The sequence below is a fragment of the Ovis canadensis genome, chromosome X, assembly GCF_042477335.2.
Source record: "Ovis canadensis isolate MfBH-ARS-UI-01 breed Bighorn chromosome X, ARS-UI_OviCan_v2, whole genome shotgun sequence".
Classification (NCBI taxonomy): Eukaryota; Metazoa; Chordata; class Mammalia; order Artiodactyla; family Bovidae; genus Ovis; species Ovis canadensis.
In genome coordinates this window covers 56,526,991-56,551,359 of record NC_091727.1, presented here as the reverse complement: position 1 = coordinate 56,551,359, position 24,369 = coordinate 56,526,991, and the positions used below count along the sequence as shown (strand labels likewise).

General features: G+C 41.4%; 1 protein-coding gene across 11 annotated transcripts in view; it reads left to right on the top strand.

Annotated features, from left to right (window-relative positions):
• The window catches only part of CCNB3 (cyclin B3), a 60,792-nt gene extending 38,144 nt beyond the window's left edge, over positions 1-22,648 (top strand). For all 11 annotated transcript variants that reach the window (XM_070290004.1, XM_070290000.1, XM_070289997.1 and 8 more), the window contains 5 exons: positions 13,906-14,043; positions 17,253-17,408; positions 19,060-19,209; positions 21,990-22,120; positions 22,343-22,648. In XM_070290004.1, coding sequence (XP_070146105.1) covers positions 13,906-14,043; positions 17,253-17,408; positions 19,060-19,209; positions 21,990-22,120; positions 22,343-22,415 — 648 coding nt within the window. In that variant the 3' untranslated portion in view covers positions 22,416-22,648. The remainder of the gene's footprint in view (positions 1-13,905; positions 14,044-17,252; positions 17,409-19,059; positions 19,210-21,989; positions 22,121-22,342) is intronic.
• Positions 22,649-24,369: the final 1,721 nt, after the last annotated feature.

Sequence of the window (24,369 nt, the reverse complement as noted above, 5' to 3'; positions counted from 1 at the left end):
GTTTTTTCTCAATAATTTGCAATTTTTATTTTCCCTTTGAGCCAGGCTTTTTTCTTTAAGAATAATGCTTATGATTTTTTCAAATGCATTGCTTGTCTTTAGTTTGTTTGGTTTATCCTTTTATTGCCAATTTCTAGATTTATTGTATTGTGTATTGAGTATGTGACCTGAATGATAATTTCTGCTCTTTTTTTAGTTAATGAGATTTTCTTCATGGCTTCAGATATAATGGGTTTTTATAAATAGTTCACTGATGTTTGAAGAAAATATGTATTCTCTTTAGGGTACAAGAATCATTATATCAATTTATTTTGGTTTAATAATTATTATATAATTTATATGCTAATTTATTTTTTCTGCTTAACTTACCAAAGTCTAAGAGCAATGTGATAACCACCCATAATCATTGTTTAATTAATTTATCCTGGCATTTCTTCACCCCCTCCATCTCACCTTAACCACTCTGTTCTATACAATTTTTTAAGCTACAAAATTAATACATTTTTAAAATATGTATTTATATGTTTGTGTGTGTGTATGTACAAAAACTACTGTTTTACTCTATCCTTATTTCTCAGAGATAACTATAATTTAGAATGTATCCTTTTTGTCTTATTACTTCTATTAAGTTTTTGACTATCCTTTCTTTAAAAATGTTGAATTATATGAATAATACATGAATGCATATGCATATACACATATATAAAAATATAGCTTTTTACTGAGTGTGGGTTTTTTGATATCTTTTGTTGCATGAATAGGTTACGTGCCACTTGCTCTTTTCTCTTAATAAGTCTTAATAATCTTCCCATATAAGTAGATCTATACTTATAGATAATATTCTACCATATGGATATTGTTGTTGCTTACTTAACTAAACCCTTTGGACCTGATCTATTAATTGACCCTCAAGAAAGATAAGATAACCTGCATACTTTTAGTTTATTTCTTCTCCTGTTTTTAGTCAAAGCAGTCTAGACTTTTAGATTCAGATTATTATTTAATATATTACCTTCCCTATAAATAATTATTTTTACATGTCTATATGTAGATCTTTTTTCCTTAATTTTATCTGGTATGTTGTGGGTCCCTTCGCTCTAAAGGTTCAGTCTTTCTTTGGCTCAGAGAAAATTTTATTTATTATTTTTCTCTCATTTTGATTTCCCATGTGTGTGTATGTGTCTCTCCAAAATCTGTTCTCCTTGAGTCTCAAGTTTTTATTCAACTTTCTTTTACCTCTCAGTTCTGGGAAAATTCCTTAAAGTGGCCTTTGAATCATAGATTTGGTTTTTTTCATAATCTAATATACTGTTCACTGCCTCTATTGCATTTTATTTATGTAGATATTTTTTCATTAGAATTTTTTTTCTTTTTTTTTTAGTTTTTTATTTTTAAATTTTAACATCTTTAATTCTTACATGCGTTCCCAAACATGACCCCCCCCCACCTCCCTCCCCATAACATCTCTCTGGGTCATCCCCATGCACCAGCCCCAAGCATGCTGCATCCTGCGTCAGACATAGACTGGCGATTCAATTCTTACATGATAGTATACATGTTAGAATGTCATTCTCCCAAATCATCCCACCCTCTCCCTCTCCCTCTGAGTCCAAAGGTCCGTTATACACATCTGTGTCTCTTTCCCTGTCTTGCATACAGGGTTGTCATTGCCATCTTCCTAAATTCCATATATATGTGTTAGTATACTGTATTGGTGTTTTTCTTTCTGGTTTACTTCACTCTGTATAATCGGCTCCAGTTTCATCCATCTCATCAGAACTGATTCAAATGAATTCTTTTTAACGGCTGAGTAATACTCCATTGTGTATATGTACCACAGCTTTCTTATCCATTCATCTGCTGATGGACATCTAGGTTGTTTCCATGTTCTGGCTATTATAAACAGTGCTGCGATGAACATTGGGGTACATGTGTCTCTTTCCATTCTGGTTTCCTCGGTGTGTATGCCCAGCAGTGGGATTGCTGGGTCATAAGGTAGTTCTATTTGCAATTTTTAAAGGAATCTCCACACTGTTCTCCATAGTGGCTGTACTAGTTTGCATTCCCACCAACAGTGTAGGAGGGTTACCTTTTCTCCACACCCTCTCCAGCATTTATTGCTTGCAGATTTTTGGATCGCAGCCATTCTGACTGGTGTGAAGTGGTACCTCATTGTGGTTTTGATTTGCATTTCTCTAATAATGAGTGATGTTGAGCATCTTTTCATGTGTTTGTTAGCCATCCGTATGTCTTCTTTGGAGAAATGTCTATTTAGTTCTTTGGCCCATTTTTTGATTGGGTCGTTTATTTTTCTGGAGTTGAGCTGCATAAGTTGCTTGTATATTTTTGAGATTAGTTGTTTGTCAGTTGCTTCATTTGCTATTATTTTCTCCCATTCAGAAGGCTGTCTTTTCACCTTGCTTATATTTTCCTTTGTTGTGCAGAAGCTTTTAATTTTAATTAGATCCCATTTGTTTATTTTTGCTTTTATTTCCATAATTCTGGGAGGTGGATCATAGAGGATCCTGCTGTGATTTATGTCTGAGAGTGTTTTGCCTATGTTCTCCTCTAGGAGTTTTATAGTTTCTGATCTTACATTTAGATCTTTAATCCATTTTGAGTTTATTTTTGTGTGCGGTGTTAGGAAGTGATCTAGTTTCATTCTTTTACAAGTGGTTGACCAGTTTTCCCAGCACCACTTGTTAAAGAGATTGTCTTTACTCCATTGTATATTCTTGCCTCCTTTGTCAAAGATAAGGTGTCCATATGTGTGTGGATTTATCTCTGGGCTTTCTATTTTGTTCCATTGATCTATATGTCTGTCTTTGTGCCAGTACCATACTGTCTTGATGACTGTGGCTTTGTAGTAGAGCCTGAAGTCAGGCAAGTTGATTCCTCCAGTTCCATTCTTCTTTCTCAAGATTGCTTTGGCTATTCGAGGTTTTTTGTATTTCCATACAAATCTTGAAATTATTTGTTCTAGTTCTGTGAAAAATGTGGCTGGTAGCTTGATAGGGATTGCATTGAATTTGTAAATTGCTTTGGGTGGTATACTCATTTTCACTATATTGATTCTTCCGATCCATGAACATGGTATATTTCTCCATCTATTAGTGTCCTCTTTGATTTCTTTCATCAGTGTTTTATAGTTTTCTATATATAGGTCTTTAGTTTCTTTAGGTAGATATATTCCTAAGTATTTTATTCTTTTCGTTGCAATGGTGAATGGAATTGTTTCCTTAATTTCTTTTTCTACTTTCTCATTATTCGTGTATAGGAATGCAAGGGATTTCTGTGTGTTGATTTTATATCCTGCAACTTTACTATATTCATTGATGAGCTCTAGTAATTTTCTGGTGGAGTCTTTAGGGTTTTCCATGTAGAGGATCATGTCATCTGCAAACAGTGAGAGTTTTACTTCTTCTTGTCCAATTTGGATTCCTTTTATTTCTTTTTCTGCTCTGATTGCTGTGGCCAAAACTTCCAGAACTATGTTGAATAGTAGCGGTGAAAGTGGACACCCTTGTCTTGTTCCTGACTTTAGGGGACATGCTTTCAATTTTTCACCATTGAGGATAATGTTTGCTGTGGGTTTGTCATAGATAGCTTTTATTATGTTGAGGTATGTTCCTTCTATTCCTGCTTTCTGGAGAGTTTTTATCATAAATGGATATTGAATTTTGTCAAAGGCCTTCTCTGCATCTATTGAGATAATCATATGGTTTTTATTTTTCAATTTGTTAATGTGGTGAATTACATTGATTGATTTGCGGATATTGAAGAATCCTTGCATCCCTGGGATAAAGCCCACTTGGTCATGGTGTATGATCTTTTTAATGTGTTGTTGGATTCTGATTACTAGAATTTTATTGAGGATTTTTGCATCTATGTTCATCAGTGATATTGGCCTGTAGTTTTCTTTTTTTGTGACATCTTTGTCAGGTTTTGGTATTAGGGTGATGGTGGCCTCATAGAATGAGTTTGGAAGTTTACCTTCCTCTGCAATTTTCTGGAAGAGTTTGAGGAGGATAGGTGTTAGCTCTTCTCGAAATTTTTGGTAGAATTCAGCTGTGAAGCCGTCTGGACCTGGGCTTTTGTTTGCTGGAAGATTTCTGATTACAGTTTCAATTTCCGTGCTTGTGATGGGTCTGTTAAGATTTTCTATTTCTTCCTGGTTCAGTTTTGGAAAATTGTACTTTTCTAAGAATTTGTCCATTTCTTCCACGTTGTCCATTTTATTGGCATACAACTGCTGATAGTAGTCTCTTATGATCCTTTGTATTTCTGTGTTGTCTGTTGTGATCTCTCCATTTTCATTTCTAATTTTATTGATTTGATTTTTCTCTCTTTGCTTCTTTGAGTCTGGCTAATGGTTTGTCAATTTTATTTATCCTTTCAAAGAACCAGCTTTTGGCTTTGTTGATTTTTGCTATGGTCTCTTTTGTTTCTTTTGCATTTATTTCTGCCCTAATTTTTAAGATTTCTTTCCTTCTACTAACTCTGGGGTTCTCCAACTCTTCCTTTTCTAGTTGCTTTAGCTGTAGAGTTAGGTTATTTATTTGACTTTTTTCTTGTTTCTTGAGGTATGCCTGTATTGCTATGAACTTTCCTCTTAGCACTGCTTTTATAGTGTCCCACAGGTTTTGGGTTGTTGTGTTTTCATTTTCATTAGTTTCTATGCATATTTTGATTTCTTTTTTGATTTCTTCTGTGATTTGTTGGTTATTCAGAAGTGTGTTGTTCAGCCTCCATATGTTGGAATTTTTAATAGTTTTTCTCCTGTAATTGAGATCTAATCTTAATGCATTATGGTCAGAAAAGATGCTTGGAATGATTTAGATATTTTTGAATTTATCAAGTTTAGATTTATGGCCCAGGATGTGATCTATCCTGGAGAAGGTTCCATGAGCACTTGAAAAAAAGGTGAAATTCATTGTTTTGGGGTGAAATGTCCTATAGATATAAATTAGGTCTAACTGATCTAATGTATCATTTAAAGTTTGCGTTTCTTTGTTAATTTTCTGTTTAGTTGATCTGTCCATAGGTGTGAGTGGGATATTAAAGTCTCCCACTATTATTGTGTTATTGTTGATTTCCCCTTTCATACTTGTTAGCATTTGTCTTACATATTGTGGTGCTCCTATATTGGGTACATATATATTTATAATTGTTATATCTTCTTCTTGGATTGTTCCTTTGATCATTATGTAGTGGCCTTCTTTGTCTCTTTTTACAGCCTTTGTTTTAAAGTCTATTTTATCAGATATGAGTATTGCCACTCCTGCTTTCTTTTGGTCTCTATTTGCGTGGTATATCTTTTTCCAGCCCTTCCCTTTCAGTCTGTATGTGTCCCTTGTTTTGAGGTGGGTCTCTTGCAAGCAGCATATAGAGGGGTCTTGTTTTTGTATCCATTCGGCCAGTCTTTGTCTTTTGGTTAGGGCATTCAACCCATTTACGTTTAAGGTAATTATTGATAAATATGATCCCGTTACCATTTATTTTATTGTTTTGGGTTCGGGTTTATACACCCTTTTCGTATTTCCTGTCTAGAGGATATCCTTTAGAATTTGTTGGAGAGCTGGTTTGGCGGTGCTGAATTCTCTCAGCTTTTGCTTGTCTGTAAAGCTTTTGATTTCTCCTTCGTATTTGAATGAGATCCTTGCTGGGTACAGTAATCTGGGCTGTAGGTTATTGTCTTTCATCACTTTAAGTATGTCTTGCCATTCCCTCCTGGCCTGAAGAGTTTCTATTGAAAGATCAGCTGTTATCCTTATGGGAATCCCCTTGTGTGTTATTTGTTGTTTTTCCCTTGCTGCTTTTAATATTTGTTCTTTGTGTTTGATCTTTGTTAATTTGATTAATATGTGTCTTGGGGTGTTTCGCCTTGGGTTTATCCTATTTGGGACTCTCTGTGTTTCTTGGACTTGGGTGATTATTTCCTTCCCCATCTTAGGGAAGTTTTCAACTATTATCTCCTCAAGGATTTTCTCATGATCATTCTTTCTGTCTTCTTCTTCTGGGACTCCTATAATTCGAATGTTGGAGCATTTCATATTGTCCTGGAGGTCTCTGAGATTGTCCTCGTTTCTTTTAATTCGTTTTTCTTGTTTCCTCTCTGATTCATTTATTTCTAACATTCTATCTTCTATTTCACTAATCCTATCTTCTGCCTCCGTTATTCTACTATTTGTTGCCTCCAGAGTGTTTCTGATCTCATTTATTGCATTATTCATTATATTTTGACTCTTTTTTATTTCTTCTAGGTCCTTGTTGAACCTTTCTTACATCTTCTCAATCCTTGTCTCTAGGCTATTTATCTGTGTTTCCATTTTGATTTCAAGATTTTGGATCATTTTCACTATCAATATTCGGAATTCCTTTTCCGGTAGATTCCCTACTTCTTCCTCTTTTGTTTGGTTTGGTGGGCAACTCTCCTGTTCCTTTACCTGCTGTGTATTCCTCTGTCTCTTCATCTTGGTTATATTGCTGCGTTTGGGGTGGCCTTTTTATATTCTGGTAGTTTGTGGAGTTCTCTTTATTATGGAGCTTCCTCACTTTGGGTGGGGTTCTATCAGTGGCTTGTCAAGGTTTCTTGGTTAGGGAGGCTTGTGTTGGAGTTTTGGTGGGTGGAGCTGGGTTTCTTCTCTCTGGAGTGCTGTGGAGTGACCCGTAATGGGTTATGAGACATCAAAGGTTTTGGGATAATTTTGAACTGCCTGTATATTGAAGCTCAGGGGAGTGTTCCTGTGTTGCTGGAGAATTTGTGTGGTATGTCTTGTTTTGGAACTTGTTGGCCCTTGGGTGGATCTTGGTTTCAGTGTAGGTATGAAGGCATTTGATGAGCTCCTATTGCTTAATGTTCCCTGAATTCAAGAGTTCTGTAATGTTTTCAGGCTTTGGATTTAAGCTTCCTGCTTCTGGTTTTCAGTTTTATTTTTACAGTAGCCTCTAGACTTCTCCATCTATACAGCACCGATGATAAAACATCTAGGTTAAAGATGAAAAGTGTCTCCACATTGAGGGACACTCAGAGAGGTTCACTGAGTTACAAGGAGAAGAGAAGATGGAGGGGGTAACTGGAATGAGATGCGGTGAGATCAAAAGAGGAGAGAGCAAGCTAGCCAGTAGTCACTTCCTTATGTGCGCTCTATAGTCTGGACCGCTCAGAGGTATTTACAGAGTTATATGGGGAAGAGGAGAGGGAGGAAGTAGACAGAGGTGACCAGGAGGATAAGAGATAGGAATGAGTAGGAGAGAGACAAATCCTGCCAGTAACCAGTTCCTTAGGTGTTCTCCACCATCTGGAACACACAGAGATTCACAGAGTTGGATAGAGAAGAGATGGGGGAGAAAAGAGACAGAGGCCACCTGGTGGAGAAAAAGGAGAGTCCAGAGGAGGAGAGAGTAATCTCGCTCTCAGGTAAACTTGGGTAATGAAGTTTGGATTTTTAAATGTACAAAATTGACAACAAAAACCTAAGAGCAAAGATTAAAAATCTAGAGTAGAGGTTGGATTTTCAAAGATACAATATTAAAGAAAAGCAGAAGGAAAAAGGAAGAAAGAAAGAAAAAGAATTATTAAAAAACAAACAAACAAAAAAAACAAACAAAAAAAAAACACCAACAACCATCCAAAGAGTATATATGGTGTTTGCCTTAAAAAAAAAAAAAAGTGTTTCTTTTTTTTTAAAATAGTAATAATAGGTTATAGAAATAAAAATTAAAGGAGAAATAGAAGACTTAACAATTAAAAAAAAGCTAGAAAAAAAAGAAAAAAAAAAACAAAAAAGCAAAAAGCAAAAAAAAAAAAAGGAATGATTTTAAAAATATTAAAAATATTTCTGGCCCTTCTCTGATGTTATGGGCTGTGTGGGCTCACTTCCAAGGTGGTTCCCTCTGTTTAACTTCTTCTGTTTGCTGGTTTTTTAGGCTCACTAGTTCAGTCGCGCTGTGGGGAGGGGGGATGCTGCAAACAAATAGCACTGTCGTGTGCACACAGTATCTCTGCTCCTCTTGACCTGTCCTTTCTCGTGGCGCACAAACCGCTCCGGCTCTACAGTGCTCAGCCGGGAACCGTCTGGGGCCGGCCCTAGGCTGCGTGCACTTCCCCGGTCCAAGCCGCTCAGATTCGGCGCTCAGGCAGCCCTCAGAGGCACAAATGCGGCTGGGACTGCACTTTGTGCCCTTCCCAGGTCCAAGTAGCTCAGGAGTTTGGCGAGCGCGATCGCCGCGGCTTGTCACCTTTTCCGCCGCTGCCGCTCAGCTCTCTGGGTGGACCGCTGGCGCACCCCGTGAGGCAGACTGTGACTGTCCAGCACCCCCAGAAGTCTTAGCAAAGGAGCCTGCTTACAGTTAGGTACGTAAAGTCTCTCCGGGTCTGCAATTGCCCCTTTCCAGTCCTTACGGCTCTGGCTGCCTGTCCCCGGCGGGGAATGGTCTGCAGCCGGCTTTTTCTGTTCCGTCCTTTGTTCTGTGCTCGGTCCTGGCGGTGTCTTATGTTTGAGCTTTTCGCGTGGTAGCTATCCCACAGTCTGGTTTGCTAGCCCAAGTTAGATCGTTCTGGTTGCGCGTGGGGCATTCCTGCCTGATTTTTGCAAAGCACTGCAGCCCACGCCTCCCGCGCGTCCCTGCCCTGCCCCCACTTCCCAATGGCGGATGCAGGCGTCTGTGCTGCTTTTCCGCTGGGGGAGTTACTGTTGGGCTTGTAATCTGTTGGTTTTAATTATTTATCTATTTTTCCTTCCTGTTATGTTGCCCTCTGTGTTTCCAAGGCTCGCCACAGACTCGGCAGGGAGAGTGTTTCCTGGTGTTTGGAAACCTCTCTTCTTAAAATTCCCTTCCCGGGACGGGCTTCTCTTCCCGGGACGGAGCTCCCTCCCCACCTCCTTTGTCTCCTTTTTCGTCTTTTATATTTTTTCCTACCTGTTTTTGAAGACAATGGTCTGCTTTTCTGGTTGCCTGATGTCCTCTGCCAGCCTACAGAAGTTGTTTTGTGGAGTTTGCTTGGCGTTGAAATGTTCTTTTGAGGAATTTGTGAGGGAGAAAGTGATCTTCCCGTCCTATTCCTCCGCCATCTTTCTCTACCTTCTCTTCATTAGAAATTAGTCTTTCTAGATTCTCTTTTCATAGATTCAGTGTCCTCTCAGATCTAGTTGAGAGTTTACTTTAAAAAAAATTAATTTATTTGAATTGGAGGCTAATTACTTTACAATATTGTGGTGGTTTTTGCCATACATTCACATGAATCAGCCATGGGTGTACATGTGTTCCCCATCCTGAACCTCCCTGCTACCTCCCTCCCATCCCATCCCTCAGGGTCATCCCAGTGCGAGACAGCAAGAGACACAGATGTAAAGAACAGACTTTTGGACTTGGTGGGAGAAGGTAAGGATGGAATGATTTAAGAGAATAGCATTAAAACATGTATATTCAGCTCAGTTCAGTCGCTCAGTGGTGTCCGACTCTTTGCGACCCCATGAATCGCAGCATGCCAGGCCTCCCTGTCCATCACCAAATCCCGGAGTTCACTCAGACTCACGTCCATCAAGTCTGTGATGCCATCCAGCCATCTCATCCTCTGTCGTCCCCTTCTCCTCCTGCCCCCAATCCCTCCCAGCATCAGAGTCTTTTCCAGTGAGTCAACTCTCTGCATGAGGTGGCCAAAGTACTGGAGCTTCAGCTTCACCATCATTCCTTCTAAAGAAATCCCAGGGCTGATCTCCTTCAGAATGGACTGGTTGGATCTCCCATATGTGAAATAGATCTCCAGTCCTGGTATGATGCATGAGACAGGGTGCTCAGGGCTGGTGCACTGAGAGTTTACTTTTAAAAAATTTATTCTATATCTTTGGAGTGAAAAGATTTCAATACATAGACACTTGCTCTGGTTCGTCAAAGCATTTCTCCTTGAAAAACTACTTGTTCTTTTTCATATATCTGGTAGATTTTCTCTGTTTATTCATCTTTATAGAAGGTGGTCTTTGAGTTTTGGAACTTGGGATGAATTTTATCATATATGCTTCCTAACATATATGAATACATACACGCATATTTTAAACATATATTAAGTTCAACGTTAAGAGTAATCTTTGTATTTTCTATAGTTTCGATTGATTTATCATTTCCTTTTGTTTCTTATCCATTTCCAGATATGGAAAAGAGTTGTTTTTGATGAATTGGAAGGATATGCCTGACAAAGGCAGTTGTGAGGGAGAGAACCTGGCTCCTATGATGAAAAGCTTCTCATCCTCATTTTGTATAGCTGATTGGAATTATCCACTCTTCTCTAACTGGCACAAAGTTAGGCTCCTAATTTGAAGCCTGATTCTGAGCAGTCAGAAAAACCATATCATGTGAAAAATAGAGGAAGTCAAGTTATTTGGTCTAGAATGAAGATGTATAGGAAACATAATAACTAAAACAGTAGCTGAGAGGTTGTCACAAGAAGGATTAGACTTGTTCCATGTAGTCCCAAGTGGTAGAGTTATGTTAGAAGAGTCTTGTCTCACATTCAAGGAAGGAAGAGTGCTGTAACTGACACAGCTGCTAATTTAAATATTTTATTGACTCCACATTTCAACAATTCATTCAGATACTACCTACTCTTTTTGATGTTATCATTTGATAATGATGTACTGATGGGTGGCCAGTGCCTATGTGAGGTACTGCAAGGAGGCTATGCATCCACTAGCTTTATTGTTTGCTCACAAAGGCATCCTCAGAGAATTGCTGTTTTTCAATTTTACACTTTTTTTCCTGTAATTATTTGACCTCAATTTCTTGACACTTAAAGGTGATAGTCATTACTCTTCATCTGCATGAACTTTCCCCACCCCTTTCTTATATGTTCCTTTGGAAAATGTAGTAGGCAGAATAAAATGCCTGCATCCTAATCCTCAGAATCTGAGTATGTTACCTTATATGGGAATGGAAAATTAGACTATGGAATTAAGATCATAATCAGCTGAATTTAAGGTAGGGCAACTATACTAGGTTATCCAAGTGGGCCCGATTATAATCACAAGTGTTCTTAAATGTGGAAGAGAGAGAGGCAGAGAGTAATGCAGTATAAGAAAGACTCCGCTGGCCACTGCTGGCTTTGAAGATGGAAGGGGCCACAAACCAAGGAATATGGGCAGTTTCTAGAAGCTAAAAAAGATTCTCTACTAGAACCTTCAAAACGAAACATAGCCCCACTTTGCACTTTGATTTTTTTAGTCCAGCAAGCCCAGTGGACTTATGACCACCAGATCTGTAAGGTAATAAATCTGTATTGTTTTAAGCCACTAGTGAAAGTTGCTAAGTCGTGTCCAACTCTTTGCAACCCCGTGGACTATACAGTTCATGGAATTTTCTAGGCCAGAATACTGGAGTGGGTAGCCTTTCCCTTCTCCAGGGGATCTTCCCAACCCAGGGATCGAACCCAAGTCTCCCTCATTGCAGGTGGATTATTTACCATCTGAGTGTGATAATTTATTGCAGAAGCAGTTGGAAACTAATAAAGCCAGATTTCTGAGAACATCCAGGCCATATCCCAGGAACAATAAGAAAAGCTTCATGGTATTTCTGTTATTCAGAAATGTAATATATCTATCACTGAACCAATGTATTCAATCATTATTTGGTAATTATTTGCCCATTCAGTTATATATCCATTTCTCCAGTGCTTTTTATGGACCTCCATTTGGTTATCTAGCCTCTGGTCAATAATATTAGCCAATGAAAAAGGAGGCCCAGAGAAGTAAGTAAGCTTACATTAAGGGCGATATCTACTCTGTAGAAAGAATAATTTTCTGTTAAAACCAGGTTCTATTTGGAGGTTCTGTGGCAGAAACTGAGTAACTATTTGGTGGAGATGTTAGAGGGGATTCACACATTGATTAAGGTGTTGGACTGTTACCAAGTCCAAGCTCATTCTGCTTCCTGCACAATACAGTAAATTGGGAGATGAGGTGTTGGGGCAAGAAATAGTGACCTTTATTCAGAAGGCTGGAAGTCTGAACCATCTTGCCAGGGACTGGATGCTAGTTTCTTTTATAAAACAAAGAGGAGGTGAGGTGAGAGGTAAAGTAGAAGGCCATAAGGTGTTGCAAATATTTACTGGTTTCTGCCAGGAGGGGTATGTTAATTTCTTCTTTCTGGCAGTCATTCACAGGTGGGCTGAGTCACAATGTTTTCTTTGAGCTGAGTTTAGTTTAGTTTAACATTCAGGCCTGGGTGGGGGGCAGGATTCCTGCAGATAGGCCATTGTGTATGCTTTAAGCTATAGGCAACATCTCTTTACAAGTTACAAGTTAATCAACTTGTAGAATAAGGAATAGAATACAAAGGTTAAAGTAAAAGAAACAGACCCAGTATGGAGTCAGATTTGTTATTCCCTATCACAGGGCTAGTATAAATTGTATTGTTTTTGAATCCTAAGAACCCAAGGTGTTGTAAGGAAGAAGCCTCAGTGAGGATTGTGTAGGACCACCATGAGTGCAAATTGTGCCTACACACAGCGTCCAGGCAAGGCAAAAGCAGGCATGGAATCTAGATAATATACTTAGTTGCTAAGCTGTGCATTCTGACTATGGGGTTGCTATGCCCTGAGGCAAAGGCACCTTTTGCTAATTTATATAAAAGTATTGTCTACTTGATAAAATGTGTGCCTGTAGGGCTGCATTCACCCAGAGACACTTTTTTTCCTACTTTGCACAAAGATGCCATATGAGCTCGCACTAACTGTGGAACTGGGGCTATAGGAGAGTTTCTTGGACTTGGTGAAGGCAAGAATAAGGATAAATAAGAGAAAGAAGGAAAGGAAGGTTATGCTACTAATGCTTTAATCTCTTTCTGGCTTCTTTAGCCCCTCAGCTCACTTACAAACTGTGCTATTGGTACTTGCTCCCAGTCCTTATATTCTAATAGCATATCTAGTTGGGAAGAGAAACTAATGAATGAATAAACTAATAAATAAGTCCCTTTATTTCAGAGCTAAATAAACATCTCTTTTGGGAGTTCATTGTATGGGGTAATAGTGTTTTTTGTGCTGGTCTCAGCCTATCAATAACTAATGTCATGGCTGGACTACCCTCTGTGGTTCGTATTATGATAGCAAAACACTCTTCAGCAATAACGTAGGAAACTTTGAAAAAATACAGGTTTATTACTTACAGGGCTTGGAAATTATAGAGCACAGCTGGGTCCACATGGTGAAGTTGAGGTTGGAGGGAAGGAGAGAGAGAAACAACAGACATGTAAACGTGTGGGCCAGGGGGTTCTGCTTTTACTGGGTCAGAGGTGGGGGCCTAGGGTTTCTGGTGCTTACTCTTTATTGGTAAATTTAAAACATAAGAGAAAGAATTTAAAGCCTGGGAAGAGAAAAATAATCAGTCCAAATGATCAGTTATCAAAACCAACCAAGATCTCTAAAACAAAGAAGCCTCAGTGGGGAAGGTGGCCTGACTCTTTATCTCGTCTTGTGACTGGCAGTGTGTTCATTGGACATAGCCATTCTTGAAGTGGGTATCTCTTTGAAGTGGATACTTTGGCAATCAAAACTTAAGCCAGGCGCTGCTATAAAGTAGCAAATGCGGAGAACAAGAATCTAAGTTTTGGAGGTGAAAGAGAGAGGGTGGGTTCACTCAAGGTGCTCATAGAGAAGGCAAAGCATCTCCCTCTGATGTAAGATTTGTCATTTACCCAAATGTGTAGGGATAGGTATTGCCAGGGTCCTCAGAGGCACGAGAGATACAGCCAGGCACCTACCTAGCTGAAACATTTCTTATACTTACAGCAGTTTCAGCTGGCTAGGTCTTGTAGTTACAATGTCCTCAATACCACAGACCAGGTAGTTAGATCCATCTGGATATGGCTTTGGAGTTGGACAACATTCAGATTCCTGCCTTGTTTGTATTCCTCCAGATGACCTTCGAGATGAGTCATGAGACCCTGTACTTGGCAGTGAAGCTGGTAGATCACTACCTTATGAAGGTAATATGCAAGAAGGACAAGTTACAACTCCTTGGTTCCACTGCTTTTATGATTGCAGCAAAATTTGAGGTGAGCCCAAATCCATGGGACTTGGAGAAAATTAATTTCTGTCCAAGCCATGTATGTATGTATGTACATGTGTGTGCGCATGTGTATAACATGCATGTGTATATATATTATATACATATATACCACATGTATGCATGTGTATACATTTGCATATATGTGTATCTGTGTGTGTATACAATTACATTCATGAACACAATTAAGTTTTCCTATCAAATTTTTGTCTGTCTTCCATGGCAGGGAAGCTGGTATTGGGTGCAAATGGTGGTGTATTTGTTTCCTGGTATCAACAAAGTTCTCCTGTTTCCTCTTTGAAAATGTGTGTATGTGGACATATTCCTAGTTAAATGAGTTGTTCTTTTTAAAGCTTCCTTCTGTACCATAATTCTCTGTCCTCACCCCCTTTTCTTCTTCCAGCAGCTCCATCTCCTTCTGGTAGAGTCTTGAATTGCATGTATAAGGAATCATTTCCAAATCTAGGTGCTGGAGACATTTAAGAGAAAATGGCCTAGAGTAGATGGTAGTGAGTCCATGTAAATTACTTTTGAAGTAGCATTATAAAAGCAAGTAGCTGGCCATAATCCATCTAACTACTTTATCTGATTCTTTCCTCTTCCTCAGGTACTAAATGGTCTTGTTCAACTCTCATTTTTCCTTCAGATAGGCTAATAGTAGAAAACCTTATGGTTTAGGAGCAGAGAAGTAGTAACTTCCACTGAGTGCAAAAACCTTTAGAACTGTGGATTTGTTTTTGTGTTCCCTCCTCAGCTGTATCCCTAAGTAGCTTTCCACTTCCCTTCTTCACTGCTAGCTCGTACCTCGATCAGTACCTCCCTCTCTAACTCAAACTCTCCCTCCTTTGCTCCTTACTTCCTTCTTGCGCCAGTTCTGGCCCACATCCCCGCTTCTGGCCCTCACTCCATTTCCACACTTACTCTGCTTCTGTGCTCATTACACCTCCGCCCTTGCTCCATAGCTCCCTTCCTCCCTCCAGCCTTCTTTCAATTCCTTCCTTGATCCCTCAGTCCATGCTTTGAACACTCGCTCCATGCTGAGCTCCCTCCTTCCCTCCATCTACCCACCCACTTCTTGCTCTTTCCAGCCCTCCTTTTCTTTATCTTTCTCTCATTACTCCCTTCCCTCCTCACTTGCTCCCTCCTTCCATGATCCTCTCCTTCCTACCCTGGTTCTATCCCTTACTCCTCCATGCCTCCCTCCCTCCTACCACCCTCCTACCCACCCTGTTTCTCCCTCCATTGTATGCTCCACCCTCCCTCCCTTTCCTTTGTTCACTCTCTTTTCTCCTTCCCTAGCTAACTCTCTTCCCTCTGTCACACACTCTTTCTCTTGCTCTTCCTTCTCTCTCCTTCCTGTTGCTCTGCTGGTGCCTGCTCCCCTCCCTCTTTCTCCCCTCCCCCTTCCCCTCTTACCGCTTTCCCTTCTCCCTCTTCTTTTTCTGCTGGTTCCTTCTCTCCCCTCCCTACTTGCTCCTTCCCTTCCTATCTCCCATCCTTGCTCCATGGTACCCTGACATCATGACTCCCCAACCACCCCCCCCCTTAACTTCCTCTCAACCCTCCTTCCTGGTTTGCTTTCTTTTTCTTCCTTCTCTCTCTTCTCCCTCTCTCTCTCCCTCCCTCATTCTCCTGATGTTTTTCCTCTCTGGCTCATTTCCTTCCCTACTCTCTTACTGTCTGGTTCCTTTATTCCTCCTCTCTCGTTGCTCCCTCTCTGCTCAACTCCCTCTCACTCACACTTGTTCTTTGTTCCACTCCATCCTCTTTTCCTCCCTGGCCTCTTCTTTCCCTGGCTCTCCCCCTCATTCCTATCCTCCTACCCTCCTTCCTGCCCTTGCTTCCTAACCTTCTTGCTTTTCTTCCTCTTTCCCTTCCTCTTCTCTCACTCTCTCCCTTGTCCCCTGCTTCCCTCTCTAGCTCATTCCCTTCCCTGCTCACTGGCTTCCTGGTCCATTCCCTTGCTCCTCTTCCTCTCTCTTTTTCCTTCTCTCTCTCCCTGCTCCTCCCTCTGCTTACCTAGGGATGTCCTTGTGGATTGAGCAAGTGTTCCCTGCCTCAACCTCAAGGGGGTTAAAAAGAAGCTAGGGATCCCTGACTAGCCAAGCACAGGAGGGAGAAGGAGAGTGCAAGATGCTCTTGTTAGCAACTTTTGGAACCAGGAGTGCCTGTCTTTTAGTTGTCAGGACAAAGGACCCCCACTAGGTTTTTTTGGAGCAGGAGTGTCTTCCCCTCACAAGACTGAGAAGTACAGAAAGACTTTTGCAAGGGGAGGTAAGGAGATGATACGAGAAGAGAAGAAAGGAAGGAGCCACTGGTAAGTAGAGCAGTAGAAGGGAGAATTTCTCGTTCTGGCCTTGTCACTAGGTGGTTGTGTGACCTCAAGCAAGTCTCTGTCTCTCTCTGGCCCTCAATTTCCTTGTCTGCAAACCCAGAGGATTGGTCCAGTTTGTGATCTGAAGATAGGGAAAGTTGTGAGAAGAATGCTGGAGTGGGCAGTGAGGTGCAGCTAGAGAAAAGATTCAGGGGTCGTCCTACCTCCTCTTCCTCACCCCAAAGATAAATTTCAACCTGCAGAGGGCGGGGCATGGGAAGGTGCTCCTGAATGGGGAGAGAGGTGGTGTTCTCACTCTCCATCTGCCCTGGATCTTCCCAGTCTAGCCCCCCTTGCATGTCCTCCCACCACCTTCAGTCTCTGCTTGGGTTCCCTCTGTGCCCTTCTCTCTGTCACTCTTTCAGTGCCTATTACCCCAACAGTGACCCCTCCCAAACATCCTTATTCATTGCTTAGACTAGGAAACAAAGTGTGGGCTTATTTTCCATCCCTAGCTCCCCTTTCTGTGGTCTCTTTCCTTCCATCCCCCTCAGAGCAGGCCTTAGCTTTCCCGTTTCTGGCTCTCACTCATCAGAAGAGAGGTCAGTGCTTCCAGTCCATGTGCTATGTTGTGCCGCTTCCAGCACTGTAGGAATCTACCCCAAAAGGCCTTGTCCTCTCTCCTCCTGTGTCTCTGATTTTGTTTTTCAGATGGACTGCTCACATCAACCAGATGCTGGCTCTCAGAGCTACCCTGAAGGTTTATTCCAGGGAATGTTATTACCTCCTATCATTCACCCGCTCTTCCCCTGCCTTTCATCTCCAAGCAGAGAGGAATGGGTTGTCTTTGCCTGTTTGTGACTGCCTCTCCTCTCCACCCATAGGAGCGCTGCCCACCTAGTGTGAATGACTTCCTGTACATCTGCAACGATATTTATAAGAGAGACGAGATGCTCGCCATGGAAGCCAGCATCCTGAAAATCCTCAAATTTGATATCAACATTCCCATCGCCTATCATTTTCTGCGCAGATATGCTAGGGTGAGAGGGAGGAAGCACATCTTCATTTTCCCACTGCTGAGTTAGTCCCCTCCATTCCCAGAGTGGCTCCCTGAGTGGTAGGGAAAGGGACAACTGAGGACAGGGGAGTTTCTTCAAGCCACCCTCCTAGAATGGCAATCTTTATGGAGTGTGGTGGTGGTGGTGGTGGGCAGAGAAAATTGCAGATTTCAATGGTATGCCTATAAAGTTTTGAGGTGAGGGCAGAGTAGGGGAGGGGAAGAAGATTCTTTAATCAGGAAGGGACACATGGGAAGTTTAGAGGAGATGCTAGCAAAGTTCTTTTCCTTCACCTGAATATTGCTTACAAGGGAAGTCACTTTGTAATTATTCACTTATTCTACAAGTGTGTTTTGTGGAAGGATTTGTATGTGAGTGTATGTATGTATAAATATACATGAAAAGTGTTAGTCACTCAGCCGTGTCCAACTCTTTGCGACCCCATGGACTTAGCCCACCAGGCTCCTCTGTCCATGCATTTCTCCAGGCAAGAATACTAGGGTGGGTTGCCATTCCTTTCTCAAGGGGATCTTCCCAATCCAGGGACTGAACCTGGGTCTCCCGCATTGCAGGCAGATTGTTTACTGTCTGAGCCACCATCAGTTCAGTTCAGTTCAGTTCAGTCGCTCAGTCGTGTCCGACTCTTTGCGACCCCATGAATCGCAGCACGCCAGGCCTCCCTGTCCATCACCATCTCCCGGAGTTCACCCAGACTCACGTCCATCGAGTCCATGATGCCATCCAGCCATCTCATCCTCGGTCATCCCCTTCTCCTCCTGCCCCCAATCCCTCCCAGCATCAGAGTTTTTTCCAATGAGTCAACTCTTCTCATGAGGTGGCCAAAGTACTGGAGTTTCAGCTTTAGCATCATTCCCTCCAAAGAAATCCCAGGGCTGATCTCCTTCAGAACGGACTGGTTGGATCTCCTTGCAGTCCAAGGGACTCTCAAGAGTCTTCTCCAACACCACAGTTCAAAAGCATCAATTCTTCGGCGCTCAGCCTTCTTCACGGTCCAACTCTCACATCCATACATGACCACTGGAAAAACCATAGCCTTGACTAGACGGACCTTAGTCGGCAAAGTAATGTCTCTGCTTTTGAATATGCTGTCTAGGTTGATCATAACTTTTCTTCCAAGGAGTAAGCGTCTTTGGAAGCCCATAAATATATATGTGTATATATGTGTCTCTCTGTGTGTGTATGTAATATATATGTATATATTATACATGTGTGTGTATATATGTGTGTGTGTGTGTATGTGTGTGTGTGTGGATTCAAACAAGAAAAGATTTCTAGTCTGGAACCTGGTGCAAAGATAGCAGTTGGAGGCCTTTGGCTTTTCAAAGGATGGCATATACAGAAAGGGGAGGTGGGAGGGTACCATAAGTACAGTTGGTATTTTGGCTTAAGATCCTAAAGATGGCAAACACCATTGCTGATTTCAGAATCTCCCCTCCTAAAGATTCTGCTTTAGAGACAGGGTCCTTAGTGTGAGTCATGGTGGCAGAGGTACATCGCTTAGGCAGAGAACCATTTAGGCCCAAGGTAGGATAACTGGAGTGAGTGCAGGGGTCATCTGCTTGGTGCCAGTGTTCTGTACTGATTGCTGAGTCAGTCTTCTTCCTGCCTTTAGTGTGTCTATGCCAGCATGAAGACACTGACCTTGTCCCGCTTCATCTGTGAGTTGACCCTGCTGGAATATGACTATGTCCAAGAGAGGGCTTCCAAGCTCGCTGCTGCCTCCTTCTTCCTGGCCCTCTGCATGAACAAGCTCGGACACTGGGTAAACACTTGTGGGCAGTGGGGAAGACCGGGTGGGGGATTTAAAAGCACAGGCTCAGCTCTGGAGGAAGGTATAAGTTAGGGTTGTGGGAGACTCTGTGACAAAACTGCTGCATATGTGCTGTTATGAATCCTTTAACATCTTGACCTCTTAGGGGCCTGGCTGCCTAAAGGTTTTCTGTAGCCCTGGTTTTGAAGTATTTTATTTCATTTTTCTTTGTCACAGTATCATTTGTTCTAAAGACAGCTCACCTGAAAGCCCAATATCACAAAACAGACTAATGTGAAATTATTTTGATTGTGGCAGGGGGTGGGGTAGACCCACTTCTTGCCTTACCCCATGCCACCCCTGCTCCTAGCAGTCCTCTCAGAAAGCTTGGCCCCATACAGGAGTGCTCGTTGAAACAGGATTTGGCAAGTACTGACCCAGAGAATAGAGCAGTGAAAGTAACTGTCTGTGTATATAACAGGGGACTCAGACATATACTATAGTACTCTTCTCTGAAGGGGAAGGCCTCCACAGCCTCCTTCCCCAATACAAATAAAATGTATATTTGATGCTTTCTTAATTTTATGAAAAATTGTGAATGAACACAACTTTAGAAAACTATGAACTTTTTGAGGTGTAAATGAAATCCAAGTGGAAGAGTTTGTTCACAAATGAGCATACTCTTCCCAACCTCCCCTAGGCCCCTCCAGCCTAGAGATTCTAGCACCACTACTGATGGAAGAACCTCTGTGTGCTGAGAAAGAACCCTAAAAACAGTTGTGTGAACTTGGACAGGCCCTGAAATGTCTTGGGACAGAGAAAGCATTCAGTAAATGGCAGTGATGGTGATGAAAAAGAATATGTAATAATAGTTAGCATTTATTGAATGCTTAGATGGTAGTCTAAACACTTTGTGTATTAACTCACTTAATCTTCACAACAACCCTATGAAATCAACAGTATTATCCCTATTGGACAGATAAGAAATAAGTTCCCGTGTTTGACTAATGAGAGGCAGAGCTAGGCTTTGAGAACTACGAGTCTGTTCAAAGTATATACCTACTCTACAATCAGAATGGATGTGGCCATAGCTCTGGAGTCATGATCCTGGAGGCCCTGTGCTGATCCAGGCTTTGGATCCTGGGGAAGATTGGTAGTCTTGGTAGGGAGGACGGTTGAGAGGCTTAGGGCAGCAAACTGCTTGCCAACCAGCATAAAAATATTTCAGTATTTTAATATTTGATGTGGATGTACTAACATCAGCTAAATGTCAGTCCTGATCTGAACCCAGGTAGTCTGGCTTCACAGTCCTGTACACTACTATATATATATATACACACACACACACACACATATATACATATACATACATACTGCTATAGATGAGAAAGGCTTCACACAGAATGTGACTTTTGAGTTGGGTCTTGAAAGATGAGTAGGAACATGTGAGAAGGGACATTCTAGGCAGAGGGAAGAATGATTGAAAAGACGTGAAGGCAATAAGGAAACTGATTTGGGGGAGGCAGATATTTCCTATGGATAGAGCAGGGAATGTATTAACACGGAATGGTGAGAGGTGAGAGCAGCATTCCAATGACTGCCTTTGCCTGTGGCAATGGTTTCCAATATTCAGTAGAGCCCTGAGATTCCTGCAGAAGTATCTCAGGGCCATGTAAAAGGGAAAGGGATCCAAATTGGTGGACTTCTTATCCCCTGCTGCCAATTCCAGGTAAGATAGTTGGGAAAAAAAAAGATGAGTTCAGGGAGAATAATATAAGACGTTTGAAGAAAACTCCTGCTTTGCAGAATAATAAATCTTCCTTTCTCTACCCGTGGAACTCCCATTAGACTTTTAGCACCTGTTGTAGATGTCCACTTCTCTACAAAGCTTTCTGTGGCTCTCCCAAACAAAAGTCATGGGTCCTACAGCTCTCTTCCTCTAGTGTCCCATGCTCCCTTCCCGGGTAGCACTTCCCACACATTTTGTAATTCTGTGTGTGCATGTCTGTCTCTCCCACTAGACTATACACTCCTCAAGGGTAGGAGCCTTAGTCATCCTTGTATTCCCAGCATTGTGTATGAGGCTCGGTTAATATTAATCCTAGCTCATATGGTATGGGCATATGCTAGACTCTGTTTCATGAGCTTTATGTATATTAACTCATTTAATGCTATTATATAATTACTGTGATGATCCCCATTTGACAGATTTAGAAACAGCGGCACCAAGAAGTTAAATAACTGGTTCAAGGTCATGTTGTAGGTAGAGCTGGAATCTGAACCCTAGCAGCTTGCCTGCAGAAGCTTTGGTCTTAAACACTCTGCTATACTCCTTTTGCCACATGCTAGGCATCCTTAAAGTTGAATGAGAAAATAAATAAATGAAATGATAGCTGTTTGAGCCAGAGGGGAAGAACAACCTAAAGTTCCTGATGGCTGTTTTGTTGGGACCTCAAGTTTGTTCTGAGGTTTGCCTAGCCATTGGCTCTTAACCTGAGAGTGCCTAAGTTATAAAGTCTATCCTGTTCCTTGAATTCTCAGTGGATTTCAGTTTAAATACCTATGACTGGGCCTTGTATCCAGCTGGTAACATATGGATATAGCCATTCCACTAGCTTGCAGATAGAACATATTTTTCTAGGTAGTACCCTATAATTATTGGCCAGTATCTGTGCTGTATGAGTCTGAGTTGTTTGACTATCTTCTCTGCCTGTACTATGGATAGGAGGTTTGGACTTGGGTGTTGGTCTGCTTCCTGTCGTAAATGTCACTGTTCACGTTGCTTCTTCCAGGCTCCTATCCTAGAGTATTACAGTGGCTACAGGATCTCTGATCTTCACGCCTTGGTCAGGCAGCTGAACATCCTACTGACTTTTCATTCTTGCAATAGGCTCAAGACTGTATGTTCCAAGTATTCACATGAGTAAGTATCAGTCTCCAGTTGAGGTTGGGTTTATGCTTTGTCATGGGGAGGCCCAGACGAGCCTCACTTAAGGGGAAAGAAAGATTCAGATACTTTTTTACCTTACTTTCTGTTCCAGAGTTAAAGCAAGATAGGGAACCAAGGGCCAATGTCCCACTTACTCCATGGAGCCTCCTTGCTTTGGCCTGTTTCACACTGACCAGACCCCTCTTCCTTTTTCAGGATATTCTTTGAAGTCGCCAAAATCCCACCCTTGGACATGTTGGCACTGGAGAAAATTTTGAGGTGTTGCTAATTCTGAGGCCGAGGGTCTGGTACTCTGGCAGCAGCCACCAGGGCTGGGCAGGCGCATAAATAGGCTGTATTTATTCTGTCTTTGGATTTGTCTTTTCATCACTTTTCCTCATTTTTATACTGTTTGTCTTTTCCCAAACTGACAATGTTGTATTTAAATTTTTTTTTGTACAAAAGAAAAGTTGTTGTAATATTTGATTATAAATTTAATAAAAATGATGGTTGTTGTTAAAATGACTCACTTCCCCTTTATTGCTCAGGAGCCCCATACGTAGCCCACAGATGTATTTTCCTCTGCCCAGTAAAGGCTGTGCCTCAGGGTCTGGCTTATCCAGTTTCCCTCTTTATTTGAAGGTCTTCCCTTCAAAGGAAGAGGAATTGAGCTAGGTGTACATTGATGGATGAGTCTGTAGAAGGAGCACCCTGGTGCTGGGAGGGGCAGTCCAGAGAGAGAGACCCCTTACAGACAGGCCTCAGTGTTCAGATCTGGGGCAGCTGGATGTTTGGCCCAGTATCCATCAGTCCCCTTTTCTGGTTGCCTGCTTTCTTTGCTTCTTCCTACATGATGGAAAGGTAAGGATCAGGATTTTCACTGAAGTGTACCCCTACTTTTGCAGTTAGGTGACTTTCTAGAGTCTAAATTAAAAAAAAGACTTGGCATGGTGCACTGAAATCTCTTTTGGTCCTTCAGTCAAGAGGAGAAATTTCCACCAGTGAAATCTGCAAGATGTCCCATAAATGGAAGCATCAACCACTTGCTCAATCCTTCCTTCATAAAGCTTTCAGGAGGTTCTACACTCTCTGTCCTATGTTTGTGGTGAGGTATACTGATACAGCACTTCCCTGCTGGCTCAGACGGTAAAGAATCTACCACTTAAGTTATTAACAGAGGACTTGGACATCCTCTATGCCAGTTGATGAAGAGCCACTGCCCCAGTCTTGCCTCTAGGACTTCTAGGACCCCCCATAATCTAGCAACTGAATCAGGTAATGTCTGTCATAGCAAGAGACCTCCAAGGTTCTGTTCTAGTATTGTGACAGGCAACTGTTGTGATTGCTCTGTGGCCGATTATCACCTGTCAAATATTTTGAAATTTAGTCCTGGAGGTAGGTATCTGGTAGAGGGGGAAGTCATTGAAGACTCTCCAATTCTCATCCGAGCCCCCAGGCTAGTCTGGTCATATCTCCTTCTCTGATAAGTTGGACACAGGAGGGAGAGCATGCCATGCCTTAGATTCTTTCTTACCCATTGTGTTAATTTTCCATTCTGTCTCCCAGCTTGCTTTGTTTTGGTGACCAAGTATCATTAGGTTTATGCCTGTCCCCTCCCGCTGCCTTGCAGAGTGACTGAAGGGTACAGCCAGAGATGTCCAAGTTGCTTGGCAGTGATTTAGCTGGTACAGCCAATTTTGTATAAACAGGTGAAAAGCACTAGGCTGGAAGCTGTCTTGCAAATCTCCAACCTCACCAAAAGGAGATCTCTTGTCTGTACCTGCTTTTTAATCCTGCAGCTTCATCAGGGGGAAAAATTGACTGTTTTACTTTCTCTCCTTTTTTCCACCTCTGTTGTTCTTTAGTAATGCTAATGAAACTGAAAGTCATTTTTGTTGTAGTTGTTGCACATGTCTCAAAATTTATTTTACACTCATCACTACTTCAAAAGTAAGTTAGCTCTTAGACCTGGATCTTGTTATTTAATGCCTTACTAAAGAAGCACATCTATTTCTTTATCAAGATTTTGTGTTTATCTTTTGATTCCTCTGGTTCAATATAACTGGTTTTCTTTGAACCTTATGCATTTTCAATAGTTTTATTGACATATTATTCACCCACTTATAGTGTACAATTCTATAGTTTTCAGTATATTCACAGAGTTGTACATCTATCATCACAGTCAAATTTTGGAACATTTTCATCATCCCAAAAGAAACCCCATACCCATTAGCAGTCAGTCC